This window comes from Myripristis murdjan, chromosome 5, assembly GCF_902150065.1.
Source record: "Myripristis murdjan chromosome 5, fMyrMur1.1, whole genome shotgun sequence".
In the NCBI taxonomy this organism is placed as follows: Eukaryota; Metazoa; Chordata; class Actinopteri; order Holocentriformes; family Holocentridae; genus Myripristis; species Myripristis murdjan.
Window position 1 is genome coordinate 1537446 of NC_043984.1, and position 23009 is coordinate 1560454.

The 23009-nt window shown below is 39.9% G+C and overlaps 1 protein-coding gene across 2 annotated transcripts; it reads left to right on the top strand.

Annotated features, from left to right (window-relative positions):
- The first annotated feature begins 661 nt into the window (after window positions 1–661).
- On the top strand, window positions 662–22831 carry cry3b (cryptochrome circadian regulator 3b). Of its 2 annotated transcripts, XR_003928239.1 has the most exons (16): window positions 662–1149; window positions 2598–2775; window positions 3704–3812; window positions 5956–6098; window positions 7414–7601; window positions 10097–10194; window positions 11046–11186; window positions 12223–12531; window positions 13756–13907; window positions 15958–16160; window positions 16862–16942; window positions 18828–18887; window positions 18976–19071; window positions 21352–21467; window positions 21795–21895; window positions 22439–22831. XR_003928239.1 is itself a non-coding variant. In XM_030051630.1 (15 exons), exons 2-15 carry the CDS (start codon window positions 2615–2617, stop codon window positions 21837–21839), a joined length of 1902 nt encoding a protein of 633 aa, XP_029907490.1. In that variant the 5' UTR covers window positions 662–1149; window positions 2598–2614; the 3' UTR covers window positions 21840–22831. The 2 variants fall into 2 exon arrangements, 1 of the variants encoding a protein (XP_029907490.1); XM_030051630.1 differs by having other exon boundaries at window positions 21795–22831.
- The last annotated feature ends 178 nt before the right edge of the window (window positions 22832–23009 follow it).

The window sequence follows — 23009 nt, forward strand, 5'->3', positions numbered from 1 at the left end:
TCTACTGAAAGTCTCAACCTGACCACCTCCTCCCCCCTTTTCCCCCCAACGCCCGACTCGTGATCATCCGGGTTTTCAGAAAAGTAACCAATCACATCTTGGGTGACAAACCTGGGCGGGGTTTTGCTGCACAGAAATCGTGAAATATCATGTGAAATGGAGCGTATTATCTCACAGTAATACAGGTGTTTGGAACAGAATCACACGGGCATCTTAATATTCTGGTAATTGTGTATCTTAATAGCCAAAAAAGCACTCCAGGTCCATGCTGTATAAACGTGAGTCTCAGGTTTTCCGTCACCGTGACACGAACCAATGGAAAGCGAGTCTTATCTAGGTCGCTGCTTTACAAGCGGTCGTGGCGCCTTGGAATAAGCGCAGATTTCCACAACTAGAGAAGATATACCTCCCAAATGAGAGTGACCCTCTCTCGAGATATCTCGTGGAACATACTTTCAGCCATTTTATGAGGTCTCCTGGTAAATTTAGCATCTGGGTCACAAATCAAGTAGCTGTAAATGGGGGGGAAAAAAGTCGTTCACACGCCATCCTTACAATGTGCATTTTGGTGGAAATACACTGCCAGACTATGAGGCGATGAACTTTCTTTTTCTTTTCTTTTCTTTCCTTTGAAGGTTAATGCTGTTTTGTCATAGATCAAATGGCCTATTAGGCAACTTAGTTTACGCGTAGTGTCTATGCCGATTTGAGGAATGGGTCCTAACGATTCTTCAGTGTATGAAATCGATGGGTGTATTTTACCGACATGCAAGGCAAGATTAAATTACCGACAATACCGAGTTTGGCATCATCTCCATATAACTGAGAACAGGGCTGTATCGTATGGGCTTAATACTGTTAACTGTGCTTTTAAAACGTTTAAAAGCACTTTTCTCAAGCTGCTCGTTCAACTTGTATTTGACGTGGAGCAGATCTACTTCTCGGCATTTCTATATCCTGTGAAGTTCGGGAAGGAAAGCGCCTGCGCAGCAACGAAAATTGTTATGAAACATCCAGTTGCGTTCTAGGAACACCCAGACAGTTGTGAATGTGGAACAGCCATCCTGGACGTAAAAACAACACTGTGGAATTAAAGCACCTTTTACCGATAATGTAATACAGGACACCTAATCTGTGAACACATTAGAGGTGAGACTCACTCAGTTGTGCTCTTTAGAACAGCGTGTACCGCCGTGTTATCTTGCGTAAGTTCCACTGACCTAATTTTGACTATTTGGAGGGTTAACACTGTTTGGGATCCACTAGGAAGGAGCCTGTTCATTCTCTTCGCTGTCTGTACTGATTGATCAAATCAGTCATTTTATTTGCTGTAGACTGCAGCAGTCACCTGGAAGAGATGCTCTAATATGACACAACTTGTAACAACATATTATATTATTATAACAATATTGTTATATCATAAGTAAAATAACTAAAATGACAGCAAAAACAGCTGATGTAAAGTATGCATGCTTCTACATAGGTTTAAAAGTCACCTATATACCAGTGATTTGAAGTGAATGCCATTTGAAGAGGATGTCTACTGATGTGTTGTCAAATAAAGGTCAAGGGACCTCTAGTGGTTCCTGACGTGGCTTCAGGATTCTTGATTGTGTTGGTCTTCCAATATGGGTCACCGGACTAAATCTGTATGTCTATTTCACCAGGGCTGGGAATTGGAATCACCCCATGCAAATAATTTAGTGCCAGTCTGATACTTACTACATTTGATTTTGGAAATAGTATGACTGTATTTAAGATGATTTTTGACGCTCCGCTCCCTGTTATTTGCAGTAAAATGATTTTGGACATTAAAATGCATTTACTCTAAACCCTGTGTTACAGCAGTTTCAAGTTTGAGCAAGTCCAAGTTCTTCAGTCCTTAAGAGATGTAGAAATGGTGACTTAAGACCTCTTCAGGATTAAAGTGCATGGTAATCCCATGCCTTGGTAACCTCACAGCATGTTTAATTTTTGTGACCTTGCAATAAAAATGTTAAAAAGTGTGGACAAAAAAAATCTTGTTAGTGAGTTTGTGAGATTTTTGTCACAGAATCATAAACAACCATTATCCCTTGCGCGACGCCCCAGGGTCAGCTCCACCCATGTCTGCCCTCCGCCCTGCTGGAGGCTGGCTGTCCACTCTCTGTTACTGTAGTTTGCCCAGAAACACTTCCGGAAATTCCCCAAAAAATATGATTCCATTTTTTTTTTACCTGGATCATGGTGGTTAAAATGTATCTGCGTGACCTACATTCTTAGGGTCAAGATGTTTTCTGGGTCAAATGTTTTGGGGTGAACTGTCACATCAACAGCATCTGTGTATTTGGCTTAAAAATCTCAAGTTTAAGCACTGCTGTGTTTTGTCTTTTACCTACATTTTACTTTGTAATATGTATAACATGAAATTATGTAACACTTTTCAAAATGGATGAACCATCCCTCCCGTTGCGCTTAGAAATCTCATTTTGCACTGAATCATTTTTTTCTCTCACCCCACTAACTATCCAGTTTTCGGGAGAGGATCATTCAGATTTGATTTAAGATGCAATATTCAGTGTGACCCTAACAGTCTCCTTCCCACTCATACCACCCAGGGTCCGTGCTCCCGACCATGGTACAGACAAACTCCATCCACTGGTTCCGGAAGGGTCTTCGTCTCCATGACAACCCAGCGCTGTTGGAGGCCCTCCGAGGTGCTGACACTCTACGCTGTGTGTACTTTTTGGATCCCTGGTTTGCTGGCTCCTCCAACCACGGGGTCAACCGCTGGAGGTGAGGGACTGCAAGCAGCTAAATATTTCCTGCTCTAACTTAGAGCATAAAAACTTATAAACTTATAAATAAACTTTATAAAATCTTATAAATAAATTTTCCTATCATGACTGTTAGTCCAACAACTGGCCAGTGCTGTTATTATCATTATTTTTTTTTTTTTTCGCCTAAGCCTAACATGAGCACGGCACCTAGCTTTTTCCTGGAGAAACCTGATCACTGGGCCACATAAACCATTAGTCAATTTTCTGAATGTCTTTTCTGTCTGCGCATTTATAGGAAAAGAGAGAAGATAAGGAAACTGACAAGTTAAAAACAATAAATACAGAATGTAAAATTCACTGTTCTATATCTATTGAAGAACACATAAAGATCCCATGAAATGGACTCTTATTTTCTTGATTTGACGTACTTCCTGTCCAAAGAAGATGTTTGGGTGGGACATGGTGCAGGGAAGGCCCATTCACAAGTGCAAACCAATAGGTATCAGTTTGGGAGAGAAACACAAGTTTATTTGAAGGGACAGGTGGATGAGAGGATATTTAAAGATTTGTGAAGGATTTATTAGTTCAAATTTTAATATACACAGATTAGTGTTGGATGATGTCGCTGTTTAAGAGGTCTGTTTTACAGGAGGTAGAAATCGTGAGGTCATTTCATGAGGACTTTAATAATTTGATGTCTGTGGTAGATCTGATGCAAAATCTAGGAAAATAAAAAGCATATCTGTCATCACTATCAGGGAAATCCCCACAAGTGGTAGGCGGTAGGGTCAAAAGTGGGTCAGAGTTCAACATCATATAGATATCATATAGACATGATGATAAATAGATATAGATATAGATAGATCAATAGATATAGATATGTCCTAACTGGTATAGAACTGTTTACTATGTCTGTTGCCATGTGTGTGTTGTCTGTGTGTCAGATTCCTGCTGCAGTGTCTGGAAGATTTAGATGCCAGTCTCCGGAAGCTCAATTCTCGATTGTTTGTCATACGTGGGCAGCCAGCTAACATCTTCCCCCAGCTTTTTAAGGTGAAGTATACATAAACATTTAAAAAGCTCCCCGTTTGTCTTTTCTTGAAGCTCTCCAACAGCTTCAAATGATAGCTTGGGTTCTTACCCAGAGTCCAGGCATTGTCAAAGTGCAGAAATGCTTCTGGTGGCCCTCAATGAGTTAACCTCTTAAGACCAAGGTCACAGGCGATCTCAGCTGACATACAGGAGTATCATGGAGAAGTTCATTTTTTCTATAATATAATCTATAATTTAATCTATAATTTTTTTTCTACATGTACTGTAATGCAAGAGGAGCCTCAACCAAGTATTGAATGCATAAATGATCATACTTTTCAGAGGGCTGACATTTCTGTATTATGAATTCTTTTTGATTGGTTTTATGTAATATTCTAATATTTTGAGATACCTTCGGTGGCCTTCAGTCCAATGTCGGGTCCCTAAATTGGCCCTCAGTCATCAAAACTTTGAGAACCCCTGCCGTAGTTATGTTGCTGCTCTGTGCGACTGTGGGTCCGTTCCCACCTGGTATTAACAACCTTCCTGAGAAATCTGCAAGTGCACAGATGTCAGTCCATCTGCACACACCTGGTGTTACCATGCATCTCCAAATGCAGCTCGCCTGCCTACTTATGTTTGGATCTCACTTTCCCGCTCTATATTCAAAGACACACGTGTCATTTCAGAGAGAGAGTGGGAGAGAGAGAGAGAGAGAGAGAGAGAGGGGGAGAGAGAGGGGAGGAGAGAGAGAGAGAGAGAGAGAGAGAGAGAGAGAGAGAATGAAATTCTTCCTTTGCTAGACATATTCATGCACTCCAGCCTCAATATGCTGTCATTCACTGAAGACGTATTTCCCATCTGTTATAGACTCGACCCGATCATGTTCAGGCTCAGATTATTTAGTTAATCCAGCACGTTTGACAGGGTTCACTGCTTAGGTGGATAAATCGACCTATAATATTACTATGGTATTCCTGCAGTAACTGCAACAACACATATGCACTGCTGCAGCCACTATAATATTTCTGTAGTATTCCAATAGTAATTATTGAGTCGAGGGTTAGAAATAATTTATTTAATCGTGCTGGGGCACAAAATATAAGAACTGCCACCACCTGCAAATTTTATATGCACTGCATTGTGAGTTGCCACCTCCGAGCCACCTCCGAATGCGTCCTGAGATCTGATCACTCAGGACGCATTGAGGACACATTGCTGCTGTTTCCACCTGTATTTAGAGGTGTCAGCTTGTATCCGGATTTCTCAGGACGGTTGTTAATACGAGGTGGAAACAGGACCTAAAATACATCCACCAAGTCTGGCCTGCTAACTCCGTCCCTGTCATGAGAATGAGTTCCACCTGGACTGTTCTGCTCCAAAATGAATTAAGTAGAAAACAACATGATCTTGAGTGGCGATCCAAAGCAGAAAAAATGTTTTGAAGGATGCACAACAACCCACATTTTGGGGGGACTTTTGGAATATTGGTGCTCTTCCCAACCCCCTGGCTTCCAAAAAACTACTTTCTGCCCTAGAACCGCCAATGTATCACCATGTAGCAGTGCTCTGGTCCAATATTCAATTTATAGCTCCATAGGTTGAATGCAGGTCTTATAGTGGGACATAGTGAGTTTATAGTAACTTTGTCATATAATGGACCATACCAGTGATTTTTGGATACTAAATATCTTATAGCATATAATCAAAATTCCTGAATTTTGGTTGAAACACCCACCTTATCATGTTCTGCCTCTCCGGCTAACAAAGTCCTCAACATTCATAAACCACAGAATTGATAATTGTAAAGCCAACATTTCCCTGTGGAGTACTTTCTGGTGGAGAAACCATTTCACTCTGCCCAATTTCAAATCATCCAAACACAACAGTGCTGTTGCTTTTAGGAAAACTGAGCACAACTATTTTGCAGTGATGGAGTACTTGTATGAAGAAAGTTTGAAGATGAATGTAAACCAATGACTTATGATAAGAGGAGCTCTAAAATATGAGCTCTTGCTGAAAAAAAATGCAAAATTACTGGCATGGTCCTTTAAGGTGTTTCTGTTGTCTGTGGTATCATTGTGATACTCCATTAGCATTGAAATCATTGTAAAAATGAGTCTTATCTTGGTCTGCTTCCATTATTTGCTCTTTTGTGATGCAGGAGTGGAACATCAGTCGTCTGACATTCGAGTGCGACTCGGAGCCCTTTGGCAAGGAGAGGGATGCTGCCATCCGGAAGCTGGCCTCTGAAGCTGGTGTGGAGGTCATTGTATGCATCTCACACACACTCTATGACCTGGACAAGTGAGTGTGTGTGTGTGTATGTGTGTCTGCAAAGATGAATTGTGTTCATAACTTCAAAAGGCCACAAACAGCCATGTGCTTGTAGCTCGGTCTTTGAATACAGCACAAACTCCATTCCAATGTGAAGTACAGCCTGATGACGTGCATATTTAGGGTGTATGCAATCCATAGATATAATGTGTCCCTATTAACTCCCTTTGTATTTATAACTCAGCCATCATTTACACACTACAAACGCTTTCTTCTTCTTTTTGCTGATCTTACTTTTGTTAGGGTTATTAATCCTCTTCTCCATCTTTGTCTTTTTCTATGTCTTCTGCTAAAAGTAGGATTTCAGGCCATGTCCATACTAAGCCAGGTGCATCTGAAAACACTGTTGTGGCCTTCCATCCGCACTACATCACATTGCCCGAAGTCCCCTGTTGTGCATGCACATACCTACTCAAATTCATTCTACTGTGTGGAAAGAAGAGGCCTTCGCTAAATCGCGATGATCTAACATCATCGTTTTCAGACAGCTGTTTTCCCTAGCTCTCTTTCCCTTGGCCATCAGTCTCTGTGACTAGCCTGTTAGCCTAGTCAAGCCTTACGTCAGTCTCTGTGACCTAACATCCTAGAACAGAGTTATGTTTTCCCCATCGACCAGGCTGGCTTTTTCACATTTACACACCTTTGGGAGTGTGTTTGAGAAGCTCTATTGTCATTGGTGGAAAATGCAATCTTAATTCAATTCAGTTCAGTTCAATTCAGTTCAATTCAATTCAATTCAATTCAATTCAGTTTACGTTTGGCAGATGGCTTTTATCCAAAGCAACATACATATGAGCTTTTTATACATCACAAGCTGTATTACAGTCCCTCTCGTAAAGATTGAGAGGGACTCTGTGGATCAAATGGGGTTTGGTCGCTCGATGTGTTTTCAAATTTCCCGGGCTTAGTGTGGACATGGCCTTAGAAACAGTAAGAAGTACAGCAACCAAACTTTGCACATAGGCTCAAAGGGGGACTGCCATTTGATCACAGGAAATCACAGGGCCAAACATTCTATTGCTTCTCAAAAGTATTCTATTGCTGACCCCTGACCATATTGGCTCTAGACCAAATGGAAATCATGGTATTGGTTTTGATAACAGCCATGGTAGGGGGTTTCATTACTTCTGCCCCTTAGCACTTTTAATATTTGATAGTGATAAATAGATTAAAAAATATATACATCGATCGTAGAGCGTACATAGAGCTGTGTTGCAGTGTTGTAATGTTGATGTACTGCATTTGTCCATGAGCTTTATGGAATCCTGTTTTTGTTCTCCTCCAGGATCATTGAGCTAAACAGTGGCCACCCCCCACTAACCTACAAGCGTTTTCAGACTCTGGTGGCTTCGATGCCCCCTCCAGACCATCCCGTGGAGCCACTGACCAGGGCTAAGATGGGGACCTGCGTCACCCCCATCACCAAGCAGGGACAAAAGGACAACTATAGCGTCCCACAGCTAGCAGAGCTGGGTATGTTGCAAACTTCAGAACAAAAAACTCCCGCACACTGCTCGCATCATTTGCAAAAGGAGAACTTTAATAACAACGTTTCGGTACGTAGACCTTCATCAGGTTATCTTACCAAACAATGAGAGAGACAATCCTAAATAGGTAGGTAAACCCACCCCCACAAATCAGTTCCACCATAATCTAACATCATCAGAGCTAAATTTAAAGCACCTGGACGGATACAGGCGGCCAATGTCTGAGGAAAAAAAAAAAAAAAAAAAAAAAAAATAATAATAATAATAATAAAATGAAAAAAAAATGAAAATAAAAAAAATAAAATAAAATAAAAAAATGTAAAGAAAAAAGGAAAAGAAAAAGAATGACAAAATATAAATTTAAGATTAAAAAAATATAAAAAATATTTAAAAAAACGAAAAACAAATAAATAAATAAATAATAATAATAATAATAATAGTAATAAAAGGAATAATAAATGAAAAATTCAGACAGTAGAATGTATCAAGCTACACAGACCAGGCCCACAACAAATATTACATAGACATCTGTAAATATGAAAAGTTCATGTTGCAAACTTATCAGTAACTGATGAAAAAGAGTAGGTACAGAAATTACAAGCGATGTAGATTAGAGCTACCAGACTTTGGAATGGCCTCCCTAAGGAGATCAGGCAGGGCAGGAAACACCATTTAAACACCATTATTATTATTATTTTGACTGGTGAGTTTATCTATGAAACATATACCAATAGAAAATTAATACATTATATGATGTCTGTGTTAACTGTGCCAAAGTATCAATTGACTGAAATTACCAAGTGAGCAGAAAAGGAACGTATTGGACTGGACACAGTTGCATCTGTGAAGTGTGGAAGATTGAGTTGTGGTGTATGTATACACTGTAAAGAAAATGAAAAACAATACTTTATATGATCTCTTAATTTTTGCACCAAAATATCAGTAACATTTTACAAATTTATTGCTAATTTCCAGGGCATTTCTAATTTGCTGGTTGCTTTTTCCCATCTTTTTATTTCTTTAAAATCTCAGAAAACACATTGAGGGTGAATCTTCATTTTCAGTGGTGCCAAAAAAAAAAAAAAAAACTGTAAAAATTGACAATTGAAATTGACATTAAGATAACTGAATATATAATAACTTAAAAATAAAAGAAATGACAGTTGCAATCAATAATTAAACCTTGGAATTGTCTCAAAATTATTAACGAGGAAAACTTGAAATTTTGTTGAAGCACATTCCAAGTGTGTGGGTCACACTAACAGGAAGCAGATTGTCCTGTAGCTCTGTACGAATTTCTGGAACCTGCAAGGTGAACCAAGACTGTGAGCGGCTACTATGACTGTCCCACAGACAACACCAGTGGGAACACATGACCTCTGATTCAAAATTCAAGATTCCTTTACTGTCTTTGCACAATCTTCCACACATAGTTGCCATTAAAAAAATAGAAAGAGTTCAAACTAACTAAAATAGAAAATCGTAAAAAGCTAAAAACCAAAGAACTATTTAAGGTGTCAAATGAATAAGTGAAATATATATAATGTAAGAAATATATGTAAAAATATATGTGTTGTCTGTAAACTGTTGTTACGACCGGCTCGTTGGCCGCAACAAAATAGGAGATGCACCAGATGTTAACTTATAACAAACTGAATTTTAATAAAGTAAACAAATAAATATATGGGGTGTGGAAGTCAGTGTCAGTGGTGTGGGGGAGAGTATGGATGCAATGATCGATGTGTGGTGCATGTTGTCAGGGCAACTAAGGGAAAACAAAAGAAAGGGCCCGCCGGCAGGGTGCTGCATGGAGCGAGGACCAGTGGACAGTTATGGTAGACAATCAAGGGGGGACCATGGCATTTTATTTTCTAAATTAACTGAGTTGCTATCAATATATATTGTGGCCAAATATATGTCCTCACACAACAGCCTCAGCGTAACCAAGAGCCATACCTCACAGTCAACGCAAGCAACAGGTTGGACACTGAACCAGGCCGAACCACACAGGTCATAGGTGCTGCAAAGAGAGACGTGCTTTTCAAAGGCTGTACATAGCAGCATAACAACCCCTCAGAATGATCTGAATATTGGAAAATGATAACAGCTACTGTGGTATTAAAGGATAATTCCAGTATTTTTCAGCCATGGAACCTGTGAAGTTTTAGGGATCCTTTCCATAATCTTGTCAGACACGAATAATATCAATCTGAGCATGTCACCGGCAAAAACAAGCACTTTTATTAGGCATACAGTAATTTGACGATTTGATTTAATTTGACATAATTTAATGATTACATTGCAGCCCATTTTGCGGCTGCCGGCTAAAGCGATCTAGTTCATTACTGAACTAATTCCAATTTTTTTTTTTTTGTCCATATCAGTCATTTGGACCCCCAGATGTGGAAAAATAGGGCCAAGGTGGAAAAATACCGGAATTATCATTGAAATATTAAGTGAATTTTATGTCTCTTTTGGCAGGTTTCGATACTGAAGGTTTGAGTCCTGCAGTGTGGCCCGGTGGAGAGACTGAGGCTCTCACGAGATTACAGAAACAGATGGGCCCTGATATGTCCACTGTATGACACACACACACACACACACACACACACACACACGCCACTTACAATTTCTGCATTTCTGAACACTCAGTGGTTCACTCAGGTTCCTCAGACCTGAGTTTTCATGAACCACAACAGGGCTAATGCTGCTGACCAGTTAGGAGCATTTAGAACTTATTGGTGCAGTAAGCATTTAGAATTCTAAAAATGCTTCTATAAAACTGACCCTGGAACGCTGATATCATCTTGTAAAACATTTTGACATACAATTTCTAACAATGTTGACTGATGTTAACTGATAACAGTAACAGTAACCCTCTAAGGTAGGATCATTTGCACAGTGGAGGGATACCTCCAGGTAAGTCCCAGTTAGGCCTGCTGGCTTGTTGTTGAAGAAGTTACTATAGCACCGTGCCAATTATACCAACAAAGAGGGAATTTAGCAACAGTGATGTTAAACTACCACTCAATACTACTACTACGACTACTACTATTGCTACTACTGCTACTACGAAATACTACTACTAAACTACCACTCCACGCAAAGTGAACCTTCTGTAGCACCATATTATCATTATCTGCAAAGTATAACAGGATTTTGCCCTGAAAGCGAGTTTTGGCCCCGTAGACTTAAACAGTATCATATTTCTCAAAATGGGTGAACTTTTGCTGTAATATGTCAAATAATGGACATAATCATGCATCATAATGATAAAAGCACACTGCAGAAGTTTTTTAAGTTCAGTACAACTTTCAGTAAATGCTGTATTGTGAGAACACTATTGATGTGGTGTAAGAATACCCAGCCTTACTATGTAAACCAAACCTCAGTAGAATGGCTCTGTGTGTTTGTTGTCGTGCTCCTGCAGGCCTGGCAGTTGAATTGTGACCGTCCAAAGCTGAGCTCGAGTCCCCTGCTGCCCAGCCCTCTGGGTCTCAGCCCCTACCTCCGCTTCGGCTGCTTGTCCTGTCGCCTCTACTACAAAAAACTGTCTGAGCTCTACACCAAGGTACACAACACACACAACCACTCACACACACAATGAAACACTCAGAGCTTTTCTCCCTCAAGGCAGTAAGAACATCAAGCTGCTAGAATCAGTATTATCATCCTGGGATTTCATGGAGACTTTTAGTATCTCATGATGTATTTCAGAAGCATTTCAGCCCCGACAAAGATGACATCCAGGAGGAAACAAGGAGGCCCAGATTCACTAAAGCTTGGTGAAGGGCACAGTATGCCATTTTACTAATGCCACAAAGCCATGCTATCAACTACCCATGTGCATTCCATGTCCAGTAGTATTAGGGCTGGGCAATATATTGATATTATATGGATATCGCAATGTAAGACCAGATATCTTCTTGGATTTTGGAAATCGTTATATTGTGATATGGCATAAGTGTTTTGAAGGCTGCATTACAATAAAGGGATGCAATTTTCTCAACTTATTAGACTGTTGCCTAATAAGTTTAAGATGTAATATACGTTTAAGTCATACTATTACAAGAATGAAGTCACAATATTACAAGAAAAACAAGTCACAAATTAAGATGCAATAAATTAAGTGCATTACAAATAAAATTTATTATTATTTTATTATTATTAAATCCTACTTGTTCCTGTGGTGCATCTGCACCAGATTATTATAGCTATTAAGACTTTGAAACAATTTTTGTAAAATGATGACTGTATACTTGTAATTTTACAACTGTATTCTCATAACATTACATTCTTGTTCTTGTAACGTCGTGGCTTTTTCTCATAACGTTATAACCATATTCTCTTAATGTTACTTTAATCTCAAAGTACAACAGCCCTAAAACGCTGTTGAGTAAAACAGCTGAAAAAAAATCTAAAAAACAGAAAGTGCCATCACAATACAGTCTTAGTGAATCTGTACCTCAAAACAAGAGTCATGAAAACGTCCAGATTTAAAAGATTTTATACTGGGTAAAAATGGTGGCCGTTGCCAAAACTCAGTTAATCAAATCAGCTCCACTTACACTCAGTGTTTATTCCTCTCCACCTCACTGGCAAAACAGGTGAAGAAAGGCAGCCCGCCCATCTCGCTGTTCGACAAGCTGCTGTGGCGAGAGTTCTTCTACACGGCAGCCACCAACAACCCACAGTTTGACAAGATGGAGGGAAACCCCATCTGCATCCGTATCCCGTGGGACAAAAACCCGGAAGCGCTGGCTAAGTGGGCCGAGGCGAAGACTGGCTTCCCCTGGATTGACGCCATCATGACCCAGCTGAGGCAGGAGGGCTGGATCCACCACCTGGCTAGACATGCCGTGGCTTGTTTCCTGACCAGAGGAGACCTGTGGATCAGCTGGGAGGAAGGCATGAAGGTAGAGCAGGAGCAGAAAGAGAAGGACATAGACATGTCTGTAAGGTGGAAGGCATGAAGGTAGTGGAGGAGGAGGAGGAGGAGGAGGAGGAGGAGGAAGGCTTCATGGTTGAGGGGGAATACCTAAAGGAAGAGGAGAACATGAAGGTAGAGATGAGAGACGCATTAAAGTAAAGGAGGAGGAGGAGATAGATGAGCTTCCCCGATCAAGGGTTTCCTGAAATTTTTTAGACAAAAATAATAATAATAACCATAATGATAATGGTAATGATAATAGTATTTCTCATAGAGATTATACATTTTAAGAATTATATTCCAGGAATATTATTATTATATTAAGGAATATGATATTTCCTGATTTAGGGAAGTCAGGAACTAGGGAATAAGGCCTTAACTGATTTCCCTGTGCCTTAAAAAACATATCACTGATTTTGGATGTTTGGCCTATTTTGTATAATTTACCCCCATTTTACAATGCAACAAACCATTGTGCAAATTATGTTTTCGCACATGATTGCAGTATATAATAAAAAAATAATAATTTTTGGTTGAAACACCCACCCGATACTGTTCCCTGTTTCCCCAGGGCCTATTTTCCAGTAGAGACGATTTCACTCCACCTAATTTGAAGTCATCCAAACACAACAGTGCTGCTGGTTTTAGGAAAACTAATGTGGAGGGCTTTATTACTGTGATGGAATTCTGGTGTGAAGAAAGTTTGAAAGTTCATCTTCATATTGTAGTGGAATGAATGGAAACCCATGGCTGGATAAAAGTTAGGAAAAATGATGCTGGAGATCTAAAATACGACTGCTTGCTTTGGAAAAAGATTAGCAGAAATGTCAAGTGCCTACATTTTGTAGATATTATGCTAAACATGCAAAATCACTGGGATGATCCTTTAAAGAAATATGGAAGAAATCTAATTCTGTATACTGCCATTCAGATTTAGGTAGTTCAGCTGATTTTTACATCTAGATCTCATTCAAAATTCATATTCAAATGGTCCTTTAAGGTGAATGAAAGGTAATGAACTGGAAAAGGTAACATCAAAAGGCACCCCAAGCAACAGATCAGTCACAGATGGACACAGTGCAGGCAGTGAATTCCACCAGTTCAACCAGCAAGTGTGTTTACATTCTGGAACTAAATGACCTGCGATGTGCTTTGGAAATGTGTGTGCTCAGCAAGTATACAGGGGTCTTAACAGTGTGTGTGCTTTAAGGTGTTTGAAGAGCTGTTACTGGATGCAGACTGGAGTGTGAATGCAGGCAGTTGGATGTGTCACTCCTGCAGCTCCTTCTTCCAGCAGTTCTTCCACTGCTACTGTCCTGTTGGCGCTGGACGACGGATAGACCCCAACGGTGACTACATAAGGTACATGCTTATCTACATGCGCATAGCCACGGCTTCTTGCATGTTTACACTCTAGCACAAGTATGCATGAATACATAATGAATTAACTGTCAGTACACACACATACAGACCACCCTGTAATGTGAATCATAAACCAACAAAATCATAAGTCTAGTCCAAAAAAATAATCCGTTTTTGTGAGCACAACCACATTGTATTTTTTCTACAACTTACACCTTTTATTAAATTGCATATACTCTTTGGTCCAGGTCATTGGCCACTGTATTCCTTGGCCATCAAGTCACAGATGTAGCGAGCGTCTTGGTGGCTTGGTGGTCTGGGGCCTCTGGTGTGTGTGAACATGCATCCTGGTATATGTCTGAAACCATAGTTGTGTGTTCTCCCCTTCTTAGCCTACTGGACATTCCTGTCTCTCTCCTCTCAGAAAACTATCTAATATAAGGCATAAAAAATCCCCCCAAAACATTTTTTAAAGCATTGCAATAGATGGTCCATCTGACACAGAGGAAAACCCTTTCACTTTAAACAAATGGCATCAGACTTCAGTGACTGTACACATAGATGAATTTTAGTGCTTTTACACAAGCCTGTAATTACTTTGCTGCATATCTGGCCTGTTGTCACTGCCTACGGTGGGAGAACTAACTAGTTTCTAACTTGTTAGTTCAGTTTTCGGTGGTATCTTGTTGGTTGCACTGAGCCTGACGGACCCTGGTCACATCTGCTTGTGTCGAGCAGTTAAAAAAATCCAAAACTGAAGTGTGCAATACTGATTTCTGCCACTACACATGAGGGGCGCTCTTGCAACTCACACATGCCTCTAGCTCACACAAACATACATGATATGCAACCCCACTGTGCGCCATAACTCGCACACATGCATGTGTGTAGAGTTAGCAACATGTAGTTATGATGATATACTAGTGTAAGATGAGTTTAAACATGGCATTTGGTGAATTAATTATCTCTCCATGGAATACAATTAGTGACAAGGAAAAGGGAAGATGCACACAGATTTTAAAACATTTCCCAGCATTGAGTGCCCTAGAATCTCACCTGGTGAAGCGTGTATCATATACACTACTCACAAAAAGTTAGGGATATTTGGCTTTTGGGTGAAATTTATGGAAAATGTAAAAAGTTCACGCTACAGTGATATTATATCATGAAAGTAGGGCATTTAAGTAGAAGAATACACTGGTGATTTCTTCATCTCAAACAATTTCTTGAAACAAAAGCCAACAACAGTGGTGGGTATACCACAACAAAAAATGTCAGTGTCAATAACTTGTCATGTGCCCTTGAGCATCAATTACAGCTTGACAACGACATCTCATGCTGTTCACAAGTCGACTTATTGTCTGCTGAGGCATGGCATCCCACTCTTTTTGAAGGGCGGCCCTCAGGACATTGAGGTTCTGGGGTACAGAGCTCCGAGCCTCTACACGGCGACTCAGCTGATCCCATAAGTTTTCTATGGGATTCAGGTCTGGAGAAAGTGCAGGCCACTCCATTTGAGGTACCCCAGTCTCCAGCAGCCGTTCCCTAATGATACGACCTCGATGAGCTGGAGCATCAAACACCTGATGTGAATTTTGCCGTTAAACTCCTTGTTAGAGAACAGCAACTTGTGCAAAAAGTACTGAAACATTGAACAGTTGGACATGTGCATTCAAAAGTTTACAGAAGGTCACATTAAGTTCACCTGTAAAGGTTATAATGCATTTTAGGTTCATCCTGAAATTTCACCCGAAAGCCCAATATCCCTAACTTTTTGTGAGTAGTGTATCAAGGCGTGTCCTCACTGCAGTGGCCTGTTCCACCCATTGCTGCATATCATTCCTGCTCTCTCTCCTGCCTTTCCTGGCTCTCTCCACTGTCATTATCAAATAAAACAGAAATGTCCAAAAAAAAAAAATCTTAAAAAACAACATTCCACAGTATTAAGATATGTCCCATGTGGTTCAGACCGTCAGCAAAAATTAGGCCAAACCTTCTAGCAGCCATTGTGATGGGGCACTGCGGTTGTAATCTCTTCCTGTGGTTCCAGACGCTACTTACCTGTGCTAAGAGATTTCCCAGCCAAGTACATCTATGATCCGTGGAATGCACCAGAGGAGGTTCAGCATTCAGCGCACTGTATAATTGGCCAGGACTATCCAAAACCCATGGTCAACCATGCTGAGGCAAGCCGGCTCAACATTGAGAGGATGAGGCAGATCTACCAGCAGCTTTCACGATACCGAGGGCTCAGTAAGGGAGTTGTACTCATTTTTTTTTTTTTAATGGATTGGGTGATAATCCATACACCACTGGTCCAGTTTCATGCAACTTGGGATGCAGTGTGATGATGATGTGTTTTGACACTGGGTTCTGCTGTCTACAAAATTACACTGATTGGGCTGTTGAGGTTGCTATAATTAAAAGGTTAAAATTTCTAATTTTGAAAGATCCCAACTACTACACCAAGTCTAGACCAAGTTTGGTCTATATCAATCAGACCACGGTGCCTTTACTCTGATAGCTTGCTTTGTTTGGAAAGGTGAGAACACGCATTCTACCTCTGGTCCAGATCAAACAAGTGAACCGTGGTCCGCCTTTAGAGTCAGGACTAGATCTTGTTGCAAGTGAATCACGGTACGGATGATTTGAGAAAGCTGCCTTAGACACCACAAGTTTTATGAAATAAATTTACAGAGATTTGCCTGATGCGTGCATTAGAATTTAAATGCAAATTTCAAATGTCGAGAGGCTGTCACTAGTCCACATTTGATTAAACTTGAAGGGATGATATCTCCCGAGTGACCCAGCGGGTGTCTGCATCATGCGTATTGATGTACAGTTTTTGCCCTCACAATTAGTTCATCACTCATCACATTTTTAAATGTGTTTCTACTTTGTCTATAAACTGAACAGAGACTCAGCCCCACTCTTCATCTTCATGTCTCTGACAGGCTTGTTGGCAGCTGTGCCATCTGGGCCCATTGAAGACTTGAATGTCAACTGGAGCCGTCCTGTGGCAGTGCCTGTTACCGGTAAGAAATAGTGAGGGACCAACAGACATCATAGTGCACATAGTAGAAATCAGATTATCATCCTGAGTGTTAGCTTTGCTGCTGCACTTACACCGTGGCCTAGAGAAGGCTTTGCTGGTCAGTGTCACATGATAATGCAATGTTGGCATACTGCTATGCCATGAAGTAGTAAAGTGTGGTCCCTCTGCCATTCGCTGCTGATGCCACACTTCCTTTGTGCATGTTGGGAGAATCGGGTTGTACAGCCTTACATGTACTATTGCAGCCCTGATCATGATTCAGTGCATTTCTGCAATGTGTAATATAGGTTAGGCCAAACAAAAAAATACCTTGGGTTCCGGTTCCTTGTCATTTAAGGACATGAATAGGTAGTAGGATTTTATTTTATTTTTTATTTTATTTAGCATTTTAAGGATGGGTAAGGGGGATTTATTTTATTTGATTTATTCATGGGAAGGATGGGTAGGTAGGGATTTTATTTTATTTTATTCTTTTTTTTATTTTCGGAAGCGATGCATTGGTTGCTTTTTAAATATAATTAATTCAATATTTGCATAAGCTACCACCTTTTTAACGGACAGAGCGGCAACATGATGGATCCCCCATCATGTTTGCCTGCTGCCCTTGCAAACCTACAATGGCACTGTTTCACCTCTTTCACTACATCTGCAAAGGTTTTCTCTTGTAGTCGGATTATTTTCTCTGGTGGTTTGCGAGGACAAATCACACACACGGTGCGGAAGTCCATTCTTTCCAGCCAGTACTGTCGGTGGCGTGTGATTCCATGAAGTTATTTTCCGAAGTTACGCGAGAACATCACAAATAAGGCGAGTGCAACATAGATCAAAATAAAAGCCCTGCTTAACTTTTGACCAATTCCAACAAGGTCACACTCGGTTGCATAGGGCCTTTATTTTATTTTTTATTTTATTTTTACACAGAGGCCAATAAAATAACCTGACTCAGGGGTTAAATGGGACACTCGGTCGGGAACCGGAACCCAAAAATTATTTTTGTCTAGCCTTATTGTAGTTAACAATAAAGAATAACCTATTATCACTAGTGGAAAAGGTGTTTTGTATTGTTACTTACCAAGTATAAATAGAAACAATAATGCTGTCAGATGTGATTTTTTTCTATACAGTTCTAATGGGACGAGCACACAGTTCAAACAGTTTCCTTTTTTTTTTTTTTTTTTCCAAAAAGTGCACCAACAAAGTAGATCCAGATGAATGTGCATATTGAATCTCATGGATACACACAATAGATTGGAAAAGTTGTTGTTCATCTGGTGCTGGGCATGACTTTCCACCAGCAGTTTACCAGCTGTTTTCATACTGAGCACAATGTCCACTCAGTTGACCAAATGTCAGTGATAGTTGGGCTTTTTACCCTTGTAGTCGTATTTGATGCCCCATGCGAATGTATCTCACATACACCAAGTATGGTCCTTCTTTGTCGTGAGAAGGAGAACTTCATCAGGAGTGTTCTGCTGAATGAAGTAGATACAGATTGGAAAAACAACATGATTTTGAGCAGCAACACAAAGTTGAAAAATTGTTTTACAGGATGCACTTCAACATATTTGTTGTGGTTTCACTTTCATTTTGGTTTGCAAAATGGTGGAACTACTTTCTGCTGTAAAACTGCCAGTGGATCAACCCGTAGGTTGAATATGGGGCCGGAGCACTACTGCATGCTGACACAGTGGCAGTACTCCTGCAGAAAACAGTTCTGACATTTTGAAAGACAGGGGACCAGAAAGAGAACTGAAAGTGAAACCAAAATAAAAATGTTGTGTATCCTCCCAAAAAAATCAGTTTTGTGTTGTTGCTCAAAATATCACACCTTTGACTTTAAGCTCCTCCTTGCTTCTTGTCCACAGGACGTAGGGAGACCAGAGAGCAGGCAGGACCCAGTGGACTGAAGCCCCGGCCAGGACCAAGTAGGAGCAAACTGAAGCTGTCTTACCATAGGGCATTTCCAGAACCACTCTCCATTCTCCTCACCTCCATGTTTTTTGACTCCTGCAGACAACCGTACATCCAGCGCAGAGCATGGAGGAGTGACCAATAAGGAGGCTTGTCATACAGGAAGTAGACAAGAGTTTGCTGTGCCTCGGCACCCAGGTACTTCCTCATTAACACCACTGTTAAATTAGAATTTACTGTCTGTGAAGACATTTGGGTAATGAGAAAAATGTCTTTATTCTCAGGTGTCGTATCTAATTGAAAGTGATAGTTTGGATTCTTACCTATATAGTGGTATTTGTTGCTCCATGTGAGTGGAATGCATCCACCAAGTCTGGACCATTAACTCCTCTCCTGTTGCAAGAATGAGAGCCTCACAGGGAGTGTACTGCTCCAAAATGAATGAATTAGATATGGACTTGAGAACAATGTGATTTTTAGCAGCAACACAAAGCTGAAAAATTGTTTTGAGGGATGCACAATGACAAGTATGTTTCACTGTGGTTTCACTTTCAATGCTCTTTTAACAGAATTATTTTCTGCAGCAGTACAACCACTGTATTACCATGCAGTGGTGCTCCTGTCCTACACTCAACTCACAGGCTGATACAGTGGTAGTTCTGGGGTGGAATGCTGCTGAGGTGCTTTTAGTCGTATCTGCTCTTGCACTGGTAGCTAACTCAGGGATGTCAACAAACCACTGCTGCCAGGCCTCGGGTTTTTTTGCACATGCTCAGATTGCCAAGACAAATGTGTTTTTACTCTCTTGTGTGTACAGAAAGATGTTCAAAAACGCTTCCTTATAGGCAGATAAATAAAATTGCATTTTCAAAAAAATCTGTATGGGGACATGGCCGTAACTTTGCCAACACAGTATGCACAGTGCAACATTCGCTTAAAGCTGTCATTCTGTTTTTACAGCAAACTGCTTTGCTCAGAGTAATTCATTCATTCATTCATTACAAGGGTTACAAAACGTTCCATAAACTTTCCATGGGAAGTGAAGCTGGGGAATTTCGGAAATATTCCAAGTTGGAACGTTCCATGGAAATTAATGGGAATATATGGGAGTTACCGGGAATTAATGGTAATTAACAGGAATTAACTGGAAATTAATTAAAGTTGGAGTGATTTATACAAACTGTATCATATACAAACATAAACACTTTGTTATATCATAAGCAGAAATGCATGCAAACTTTAAAAAGGACATTTTTGACCTTAATTTGTGAGTTCAACTTTAATTGATTCTTTCATTCAACAACAAATCGGTCATGAATGTTGAATAAAATAAACATATTCCCTGTGGTCCCTCCAAATATAAATATGTGTGTGTGTGTGTGTGTGTGTGTGTGTGTGTGTGTGTGTGTGTGTGTGTGTGTACACATGCTGATTTACTTTTTGCTAGTTAAACTACCATAGATAAGATATATTTACCCCAGAAATATCATCAAAACTTAAACTGGATGTAGGCTGTGTGGCTTCAAGGTGTGGATTCCTACCACAGTGTGCAGGATTCTCAAAAGGATCTGTGCATGTGATGGAGAAATGCACAGTGCATGCAGGGGGTGTGGCCTCACACCTGGAGGGTGGCCTGAGTAGCCCTGTAGTAAGGAGTGGGCTGTGTACATGGGATTTAGGAATGCAAAGTGAGGGGTAGAAATTCAACTGAAATTGCATTAAATCTGGGTGTTTTAGCCAAGATCATGCTGTTTTTCAACTACATGTAAGTTCCCTGTTATAAGCTATCCTGCAATTTTGCAAATTTTCAGTTTATTCCCACTAATTCCTGTTATTTCCCATATATTCCCATTCATTCCCATATATTTCTGTTAAGTCTCATGGAAAGTTTCCAACTTTGAAAATTCCTGGAATTTTGAAACCCTATTCATAGCATAGGTATAGTTTTTCTACTTGAGCCATTGGAAGAGGACCACAATGATCTTTTTAAAAGTCAAGCAAACCATGCTAAATTTCATTTTCCTTTTTGGCCATGGTTTTGTTTTGGTTAAGTATAATGATATTTAACCTGGTATCAGCACTGAAATAAAATTGTAGGTATTGTGACAATATCGTAGGTATTGTGACAATATCACTACCGACATTCATCTGGATATGGTTCCCAGAACAGTTAAGGTACTTCTAACATTATTTCAAATGGAACAACCTTAGGTGTTCTTCTGTTTTGTTTTGTTTTATTTAAGTTCAAGTCAAATTTGCCTTGAAATCTGTGAAAGTGATCCAGTTTAGATCAATTAAAAACCAGGGTTGCTTTGCCAATAATAAATAACCTTTTTCAGTTTTCATGTTATCCAGTAGTCCAATATGGGGTTTTCATTTTAAAAAGTGGACATTTTTAAATGTTTTTGATACCAATAGTGTAACATCTTGCTCATATTCTATCAGATCAGATGTGCAGTGTAGTTGTGCTGTGTTCAGGTGTTTGTGTTCGCAACACTGGAGGATCTGGGAAGAGGGAGCGCGAGGCTGAACAGGAAGTGGGCATGGACAGCAGCTCATCATCTACCTTCAAAGTTCAACGACAAAACAAGCAAGTAAGTAGGAGCAGCCTGACCCGGCGTTTCTGTTTAAAGGGACAGTTCACCCAGTCCAAGTCCACCTCAGTGACAGGAGGCTAACAGTAAGCATTTGGAGCGAAATAACATCACATTTTGAAAATGGATGAACTATCCCTTTAACTTAATGTTGCATTCAGAAATATGCCTGAAGTGACTTTAGTGCCCCAGTAGTTTCAATGCTTGGTTCATTTTACAACACAACAAAGTAGCATTATTAGCTTATCAAATGAGATATTATTACTTTTTATTATTGTAATGAGCAATGATCTTATCTTTGTGTGTGTGTGTGTGTGTGTGTTTCAGAAGAGTGCTGGTCAACCAAAGGAGAGAATGGCCATGTCATCCTAAGCTGTGATTCTTTCCACAAAAGAAAATGTACAAAGTGTATCTAACTAAAAAATAATGTAAGTTTTTATATCCAAAAATATGCCCCCATAGGGAAAGCAAAAATTTGTATAACCTTTTGAGGGATGTGAACATTTTAGATTTATAGGCTAACCTACGTTTCCATTGACATTAAAAGTCAGTTTTTTTAAAACTGGTTTCAGGAAATTAAAAAGACAATTGATGTTATACCCCATTTTACAAGCAAATAAATAAGTGACAGGAATTGTGTGCAGTTTGGAGCTTTCCCCTGGACTGCACCAGCACTTTGTCACTTAGTGAGTCAGACTGGAAGTGGTGAACATGATAAAAATATGAAGAGCACTTCCTGTGTGTAGCAGGATCAACACAGAGTCCATTTTATTTGCTCACATAATTTTCCAATCCGTTGCCTTTCCATAAGTTGATGACTGAGCTGCTCAATAGCTGGAATGTTCTCCATCTGCAATTGCTCTTTTTTTTTGTTCAGTGTATCATCAATTTTTGATAAGGATCTGTTGTGGGGTTACTAAATGTATTGTTGTGAATGAGCAAAAGCTGTTCTTAATATTATCAATTGCTAGATCGAGATTCGAGAGGATCACACATGCAGCAGAGCGTGGATACACTTCTGGAGTGTGTGGATTCACTGTCATTGACAGGAGACAAGCTCTTCCCACAGTCACCAGCAAAAGGCCCCAGTCTCATTCTGGGCCGAACCTCATCATCATTTACTTTTCAGAAATGTCTTTTTTTGCAGTTTTATTCATCCATTTGGAGCTGTTTATGACTGTGTTTTGTGTTTCACTTTTTTTTTTACTTTTTTATTTGTGTCAGATTACCTATTTCAGTATTTGTAATTTCATATGGTATATGATGACCTAAAGATGTGGACAGTATACCTGTGTGTATACTTGTCGATGCTTAGTTCTCTGTATGTATACTGCTCAACTAACATTAAATGTTTTATGATATTCCTCAGTGTCATTTCTTTTCAAATGAGGTTTGGTAGCTTATACATGTTGATCGATCAAGTCACTTTTTTGTGTGTGGAACTCCATACAGGCTTCTAAGTTTTCTTCCTGGGATGGATGGGATGAATCATCTATATAATGATGAATTAGAGCCATTGGGGTGGGGGCAATATCAATATTC

Excerpts from the sequence above, each read along its gene's own strand:
- cry3b (XM_030051630.1), top strand. The coding sequence starts at position 2,615 with ATGGTACAGACAAACTCCATCCACTGGTTCCGGAAGGGTCTTCGTCTC. Across the intron at positions 7,602-10,096 it reads CCCACAGCTAGCAGAGCTGG|GTTTCGATACTGAAGGTTTG; the intron begins GTATGTTGCAAA and ends CTCTTTTGGCAG. Across the intron at positions 16,943-18,827 it reads TGTGGCAGTGCCTGTTACCG|GACGTAGGGAGACCAGAGAG; the intron begins GTAAGAAATAGT and ends TCTTGTCCACAG.